Here is an 8,822-nt window from a genome sequence, read left to right on the forward strand (position 1 = left end):
CGTAAGACGCCGCCGCTGTGTGCGTCGTAGTGCGCATGCGCGGTGGGCTGCGTAGCGGAGATCCGGACCCCGGCGGGAGCCAGCATGGCGTCTGAGCGTAAAACTAAGTTGTCCAAGAATTTGCTGCGCATGAAGGTACGGGGCTCGGGGGGAGGCAGGATGGGAGGGCAGGGCCACCGGGGCCTCCTGGCCTGGCCGAGGCCGGGGCAAAGGGCGTACAGGGGCCCCAGAGGGCCTCCAGCTCTCGCGTTCATTCATTCACTTAGCGCCTGCTGTGTGTTAGGCCCTGGGAACTGGATTAGAAATCCGGCTGGTTCTCTCCTAAAGCCAGCTGTCGAATAGGAGAGACAGAGACGTAAAAGTGGACACAGCGTAATAAGAGCAGTGATGCCAGGAGCGCCGGCCAGGAACTTCGGGCTTCTGCGGGAAGCGGTGCTTTAGTAGAGACTGAAGGGTAGGTGGGAGGGTAGGGGCATAGCAACATAAAATGAGGCAAGAGAGCGTTCAGAAGGCTGAGAGGCAAAATCCAAAAATTCTATGCTGAGTGTGAAGAACTAAAGATAATTCAGTATGTCCGGAAGGCAAGTTGCAAGAAATGGGCCTGAAAAAGTAGTCAGGTCACAGCAGGGAATGTTAGACCAGGTTAAGGATATTTATCTTGTGAGCATTGGGAAGCTGTTGAGTTCGGGGAACAGTATCATTAGCTGTGCCTCTTACTCTGTCCTCTGGGTAATATTTAGTGAAAGAAAGGCCCAACGGGGTCCAAAATTGCAGTCAGAAAGACCTCCCAGAAGTTCTGGTGATCTGGGTGAGTGTTGCAGTGGTGGTGCTATGGAATTATAACAGTTGAGGTGAAAGTGAGTTATGTCAAGCAAAATTTACTTTTATATTTCAGATTTAACCAAATAAGATCAAAATGGACAAAAACAAGGGTAGTTAAAATGAATACAGGAATTAAAACGGGAAACAACCAATCCTTAAAACTTAAATAATAATAGCAAACATTTTAGTGCTTGCTATATGCCAGACACTGTTCTAAGTGCCTTGTATATAGGAACTCAGTAATTCCACATAGTCCCTTGAGGTGGGTTAGTATCCCTCTCTAACAGTGGAGGCAACTGAAAAGGAGGAGTAAATAACTTGCCCAAAGTTACTTACTGCTAATAAACAGTGTAGACAAGACTCAAACTCAGAAGTCTGTCCCTAGACCCCATTTGCTATCATTTACTACTGGTTGCTGAACACTTACAGATGTAAACTGTTAAATGTTATGTTTAGAGGGGTGCGCAGTTTTCAGGAAGAGGAAGCAAGGCGTAAATAACGTTCTGAAAGATTGAAGAGTAAATATTGCATGTGCAAAATGTGAATTGATTTGAGCTAGGGTGTAACTAGGGATGAATAGGGTGATTGAAAGTGAAGGGTAAGTCAGCATAATTTATAGTTTCTAAAGCATTTCTTCCATGCATATTAGCAAAATTTGAATCTTTACTGAACAGAGTTTTCTCTTGGTTTATGATTTGCAATCGTGTGGGTTTCAAGGAAGTGGAGTGGATTGGATTGACAAAGCAAGCACTGAAAAGATTTTAGAAGTTGTTTAACTCTTGGAATAAGTCAAATGAAGATGTGCTGGGTAATTAAGGACCAGACCAAAGATCTGACTTGAAAGTTAGGAATGAAGAAATTAACTCTAAAAAATCATTTACCCCTTACCTGAGTGGTTGAGAGAGACTCAACTAGACATTGGAAGCAAAGAAGAGGTTCTCTATTTGGGTTCACAACTTCTGTCATTGTTAAGAAAGAACTCATTGGCAGGATAGCAGAAGACACTATATATACAGATAAAGTGGAATGTCTTATGAGAAGGACTGAAGCAGCTGCCTGAGGTTATTGTATTCAGTGTAGCTGTTCATCAAGAGCTAAATATAGAGCAAGAATGACAGGGTAGAGGATTTAATATAGACTCATTTGTTTTCCAGTATACTTGAAGTCTGACTTGGGTCATCTATTGGGGGCTGGAGGTCGATCCTGATGGAAAGTAGAAAGTGAAGGATGTAGGTGGAAGGTCTGTGAGTATGATGGAAATATAGAGAAGGTACTTATTTGTGATAACTCTTTTGGACTCAAGACAGGAGTTAGTGAACTTTTTCTGTAAAGGAATAGGTAAATACTTGAAATTTGTGGGCCAGTCTGTCTAATCAACTTGGCCCTTGTACCTCAGAACCAAATGAGTATGACTTTGCTCCAGTAAAACTTTATTTACAAAAACAGAAGTTTAGCCTAAGGACTATATTTTGTGATACCTGTTCCAAGCCCTTGTTGTGAGTAAAACTAAATCAGTAGCTTTAGAGTATGTTCTTCTGTACTGTGGAGAAAGAAGAATTGAACTGCTGAATAGTCACAGGGTTTTCTATCCTTTCCATATGTATAGAAAAATGTGTGTGTGTGTATGTATGTATTTTGGTACATATGAATATGGCTATTTCTATACCATAAAGAATATCTACTTAAAAATAGGAGGTAAAAAGGCAGTTGGACAGGATTTGTGAGTTTTACCATGAAGAATATGAGTAATGGGATAAGACATCTATGTTTTAAAGAGAACCAGCCAAGAAAGGAAATCTGGAAAAATTAGACAAGTCTAGAATCAGTTCCATTCAGAAAACCTTTATTGAACTCTTTTCTGTGTACCAGTTGCAGCCTACGTACCAATAATGCAAAATGAACAAGAGATGTGGTCTGCATTCACAATCTTAGTCTTTTGGGCGACATCTATCTATATACAGTGGGGCCTTGACTTACGAGTTTAATTCGTTCCGTGGTGGAGCTCGTAACTCAAATTACTCGTATGTCAAATCAAAAAGTGAACAAGTGAGACACGTGATGCTTGGCTGATGTTGTGGCGTTCACTGTGACGTTCGCTGCGCGCCAACTAGCGGTGGGGTATCTGAAGCTGGCTCGTAACCCGAATTTTAGCTCGCAACTCAAAGCAAAATATCAGCCGAGAGACGGCTCGTATCTCGAAAAACTCATTAGTCGGGACACTCGTAAGTCAAGGCCCCACTGTATATAAAAGTCTAAGCAACCATTTGACTGGTAGCTATGACGCGCATTGACCACCAGGGGGCAGATGCTCAACACACAAGCATGGAAACATGAAACAGACTGATGAATCTCCGAGGGAAGGGAGGGGCAGGGCGGGAAGAGATTAACCAAGATCTTATATGCATACTAGAGGCCCAGTGCATGGATTTGTGCACCAGTGGGGTCCCTCGGCCTGGCCTGTGGGGATCGGGCCAAAACCGGCAGTCCGACATCCCCCAAAGGGTCCTGGATTGCGAGAGGGTGCAGGCCAGGCCGAGGGACCACACCGGACCTCTAATGAACAATAAGCCGGTGTTTATAAAGCTGTATTAGAAGCAAGGAATGTCTATCAAAGGACATGTGCTCTGGACCTTCATGAGTAAGTATTTTGCCAGGCAGAAGATGAAGCATAATGTTGAATAGCAAAGGCAGAAGAACTGGGAAGTACAGGGTTTGCTTTCCGGAAACTGCCGGATCTTTCCTGGAATGAGGGTATAAGCACAAGTAAAAGGATGAGGACAGATGAACGAACAGTGCAAAGCCAGGACATTGATGGTGTTACAATCCACACAGTTTACCCACATTTCATCATTTTACTTGCACTTGATTGTGTGTGTGTGTGTGTGTGTATGTGTGTGAACTTTCCATACAATTTATTGTATGTAGATTTATCTAACTGCCATCACATTCAAAGCTTTTCCATCATCACCTTTGTGTCATCCCTAATCCCTGGCCATCATTAATCTATTATTCATTATTATAATTTTGTTATTTCAAGGATGTTATATAAATGGAATCATAATCTTTAAGATTGGCCTTTTTCACTCAGCATAATTCACTTGAGACCCAGTTAAGTTGTTGAGTGTTATAAATAGTTCCTTCCTTTTTATTGCTAAGTAGAATTCCATGCTGTGGTTGTTCTATGGTTCATTTTAGCCATTCACCTATTGAAGAGTATTTTGATTGTTTACAGTTCTTGGCTAGTACAAATAGAGCTGCTGTGATTATTTATGTGTAAGTTTTTTGAGTAAACTAAGTTTTCATTTCTCTGGGATAAATGTCCAAGAAGACAATTGCTGGGTCATATGGTAAATTCATGTTTAGTTGGATAAGGAACTATGTAGCTATTTTTCACAGAGGAGGTAATTTTCTCATATCCTCATCAGAATTTGCTGTTATCCTTATATTTATTTGTGAATATTTTTCAAGTCATTTCATTTAGTAGTCATTGGTAAAGCCCTTATGCCTAAAAATGTTTATGATTTTGAAAGAGCTGGAGTTGAGGGAAGCACAATATAGGATAAAGGAAAGAAATAGAGCCTGGATAAAGGAAAGAAATAGGGGTAAATGGAAACCAGTGTAATCCTAGACCTAACTGCTGGATGATTTCTAAATTTATTTTTCCTGTTATTAATATTTCATCATTTTGCAGTGATTAACTTATTGGTTTGCCTATCCCCTGGAAATAGCACTATTGTTTGTGCTAGGGAGAGACTAGAACAGGACTGCTGTTTTCTCTACTGGCCTATTTTGAGTTGAGCTTATACAGAGCTATCTTCTATCTATATATATAAAAGCCTAAGCAACTGGTCAACTGGTCACTATGATGCGTATTGACCACCAAGTGGCAGACGCTCAAGGCAGGAGCTGCTCCCTGGTGGTCAGTGCGCTCCCAAAGCAGGAGCGCTGTCAGCTGCCCAAGGGGTGCCATTCGCAGGTCTCACGGCTGGCCACCACAGCCTGGAGACTGCAGTGGAGCAGCAGTGAGCCTACCAAGTGGCAGCGGCGGCAGGCACAGTGGGTCCAGGATGAGCAGGAGCAGCTGGCAGCGTTGGACTGCCAGTTTTGGCTTGATCCCCACAGGCCATACCAAGGGACCCCACCGGTGCATGAATCCGTGCACTGGGCCTCTAGTTGTAAAATAAAGAGCAGCCGTATAATTGATCAGCATTTCAAAGGATAGATACAAGTGAAGAGCAGACTTTATGGAGTCCTCAATCATAAGGTGGGATTTCTGGAGAAATGGGGAAGAGCAAGTGAAAGAATAAAGTTATTTGAGGTTTTTTAAACTCTAAATTGGGAACATTAGTTGCTGGCACTGATTTTGTTTTGATTTGACAGTTCATGCAAAGGGGACTGGACTCACAAACTAAGAAACAACTAGAAGAGGAAGAAAAGAAAATCATTAGTGAAGAGCATTGGTACTTGGATTTACCAGAGCTTAAAGAGAAAGAGTAAGTTTTATTAGAAATTACATTAATGGCACTTTGTGCATTCAGAGTGAAATCTCTATAAATGTAACTCATCATTCCAGTGACACAAAGCCCATGAAATAGCATCAATTCAGTTTCTTGAAATAGCCTTACAAGTAGTTTTCTAAAATTGTTAAACCTATAAGAGTTCTACTTGAATTTTTATACATTTTGACTGACCCTTGGCTATCACTTATAATATTATCCTTTTTTTTTTTTTTTTTTTTTTTTTTTTGCATTGCATGAAGGATTCTAGCCCATATCTCTGGTAGTAACTGGGGACCTTTTATGAGATTCTGTAATGTACTTGCTACATATTAAGTTCCAAAGATTAGGTGTGTACTTCTGGGCTCTCTAGTTTTATTTCATTTTAACAGAATGTTTCATTAGAATGAGCTTCTGAAACACAGGTCAAGACATTTTTGTTTTGTTTCTTTTCTCTTTTTTAAGAAAATACGTTTTTATGTATTTCAGAGAGAGGAAGGGAGAGAGAAAGATAGAAACATCAATGATGAGAGAGAATCATGAGTCACCTGCCTCCTGCACACTCCTTACTGAAGTTTGATGAGCCTGCAACTCTGGTATGAGTCCTGACCAGGAATTGAACTGTGACCTCCTGGTTCATAGATCAATGCTCAACCACTGAACCACACTGTCTAGGCTTTTAAAAAATATTTTGCTATTAATACCAGTTATCTTAGCTAACATTCATTGAGTCTGTAATGTGTGCTAGGAACAGGGCTAAGCACTTACATCTCTTTTTTCTGTTTTGTTTTGTATTTTTGTGGATTTTGGGGTTTTTTTTTAATCCTCACCCGAGGCTATTTTTCCCATTGATTTTTAGAAAGAGAGGGAGGGAGGGAGGGTGAGAGAGAAAAAGATAAAAACCCCGATGTGAGAGAGACCCTGGGCTGGTTATTGAACCTGCAACCAAAGTACTTGCCCTTGATAGGGAATCAAGCCTGAGTCCCTTCAGTATTCACTCAGTGGTCCTGTAACCATTGAGCCATACACATCTTTTAATTATTTAATCCTCATAGCAAACTTGAGAGCTGGCTATTATATTTTATCCATTTTATAGTTGAGGAAACTGAAGCTTAAGAGAAAATAACTTGCTCAGTGTCACCCAGCTAGTCATTGCTAAAGCTGAGATAACACACTAGAACTAGACCATTGGTCTTCCACTGTTAGCTTGTTTGGTGATTGATAAATAATTTTGAATGAAGGAGTGATGGATCCACATTATCCATTAATTTATGTAAATTTTTCTGGAAGCTACTTATCATTTCTTCTTGATGCTTGTCTTACCTTAATAAGCTCTGTACTAAGATGGTTTTACTTAAACTTTGTGAAAGAACTAAAGATACTGCTTATTTTCAGGCATGTTTATGTTTTTCCTTTTTGTACCTTATAATTCTTTGTTTTTAACATGTTACATTCCCTTGCTTATTTGGCTGATTGTCTCTGGATCTTTTAAAAGGTTAGATACTCCTCTCCAAAGATAAAAAGTATGTCCCACCGGGAGGGATTGGAGAAAGCTACTTTGTTTTCTCTGCTTACTTTTCTGTGTACTTGCTTCTTTTTCTATTATTGCTTATCAGAGGAAGGAAGATGTTAAGGAGGTAGGGGAAAGTAATGCCAGTGACGGTATGGATTTAGAAGCAGGGAGTGTAGAAAAGGACCTTTACTGACTGGTAAGGAGCTATAATTTCATTTTATGCCTTGACTAAACTTGCACAAAGTAACCCAGATAACCCAGGAGGATTTCCATCTTGTTTTCAGTATCCCCTGCCCCAACACAGTATATTATTCCCAGAAAAATGACCTTTAGACTTCTTTCCTAGGAGGTAAATGTCTCAGTTCATTTGAGCTACTATAACAAAATACTACAGACTGGGTAGCTTATACACAACCGAAATTTATTTCTTACAGTTTTAGAGGCTAGAGATCCAAGATCAGGAGAATGTGTGCCTGAATTTAGATTCCCTCAGGGAGAGGCGGTCCTGCAGGAAGTGAGGTGCTAACTGGACTGTAGGGGAGGAACTTAAAGAACAGTGGGTTCTCAATGTTTTGGACTCAAGGATTATTTACATTTTTAAAAAATAATTTAGAACCCATAAAAAGCTTCTTAAAGATAGGTCAAGACAACTAGAAGAGAAAGAAAAGAAAATCATTAGTGAAGAGCACTGATACTCTTCATGTTGATATTTATATAAGAAATTAAAACATTTTTAAAATATTTAAGAAACAAATGCATTACATGTTAACATAAATAACACATTTTTGCATGCAAAAGAACTTTTCCAAGACAAAAAAAATATTAGGGAGAAAAATGGCATTGTTTTACGTTTTTGCAAATCTCTTTAATGTCCAGCATTATAGAAGACAGCTGGATTCTTCTAACTCCTGCATTCAGCTTCTTATAGGATGTTGTTTTGGTTGAAGTACATAAAGAAAGTCCACCCCCACACTTGATGATGTAGTTGAGGATAGAGGAGTGTTGTAATACCTTTTTCAGATAATCCTTTGATACTACTCCAAAACTCAATAAGTAGTAGTTTCTTAGATGTTAACTGCAGTGAGGAACCTGAAAACATCTTTATCATAATCATTGGTCTGTCTTACAATTTTAAGATCTTTTGTCAATGCATAATTTCATAACATCATGCATGTCTCATTTGGAATATATTAGCTTAATGAGTTATATAGATTTTCCAAATAACTCATTTCATTGTACAGTATCAAAAATTACATCATTAATATTACTGTGGGTTTCATCGGAAAAGGCTTTAAGTATTGGGAACCTGTCAAGCCCAAAATGACATATACAAGCTATTCAAAATTCTAATTTTTGCTTAAAAGCTTGAATTTTATTATTGGTAATAAGTATTATCAGTTGTTTCCCTTGAAGTGACAGATTTACTTTATTTTATGTTCAAGAAAATATCTGCTAAGTACCCAAGTTTGAATAACTATAGTTATGGTGTATCAAGAAAAAAGTAACTAGTTAACTCACAACTCAATCACACAAGTGTATTTTCTCAAGACAGTCATACTTCACTAATTAGAATTATCTTATAAATGCTTCCCATTTTGTGTAGAGAATATTTGTAAAAAGTGTAATCAAGGACTGAGATCAATAAAAAGTAATAAATTTTTAGTGCTTCATCTAGGACAGTGGTCGGCAAACTCATTAGTCAACAGAGCCAAATATCAACAGTACAACGATTGAAATTTCTTTTGAGAGCCAAATTTTTTATACAAACTATATAGGTAGGTACATTCAACTTTAAATTCAACTTTAAATTCACGGTTTTCGTCTTCCATTTTTCTTCTTCTTTGTAGCCATCTCAAACAGGGCACCTAAAAAAATGTTTCATTTTATAATAATAAAGCCACCAACACAAAAGAATTACAATTCTTAAATTGATAACAAAAATACCTGTAGGATTTGCAGCTGGTTGGAAAAAAACAGGTAACTTTATGCTT

At 38.9% G+C, this 8,822-nt stretch overlaps 1 protein-coding gene across 1 annotated transcript in view; it reads left to right on the forward strand.

Moving 5' to 3' along the window:
* Window positions 1–38: 38 nt before the first annotated feature.
* MPHOSPH6 (M-phase phosphoprotein 6) overlaps window positions 39–8,822 on the forward strand; it is a 25,443-nt gene continuing 16,659 nt past the window's right edge. The window contains exons 1-2 of the mRNA XM_005862575.2: window positions 39–135; window positions 5,203–5,315. Coding sequence (XP_005862637.1) covers window positions 85–135; window positions 5,203–5,315 — 164 coding nt within the window. The 5' untranslated portion in view covers window positions 39–84. The remainder of the gene's footprint in view (window positions 136–5,202; window positions 5,316–8,822) is intronic.

Source organism: Myotis brandtii, unplaced genomic scaffold, assembly GCF_000412655.1.
Source record: "Myotis brandtii unplaced genomic scaffold, ASM41265v1 scaffold165, whole genome shotgun sequence".
NCBI lineage: Eukaryota > Metazoa > Chordata > Mammalia > Chiroptera > Vespertilionidae > Myotis > Myotis brandtii.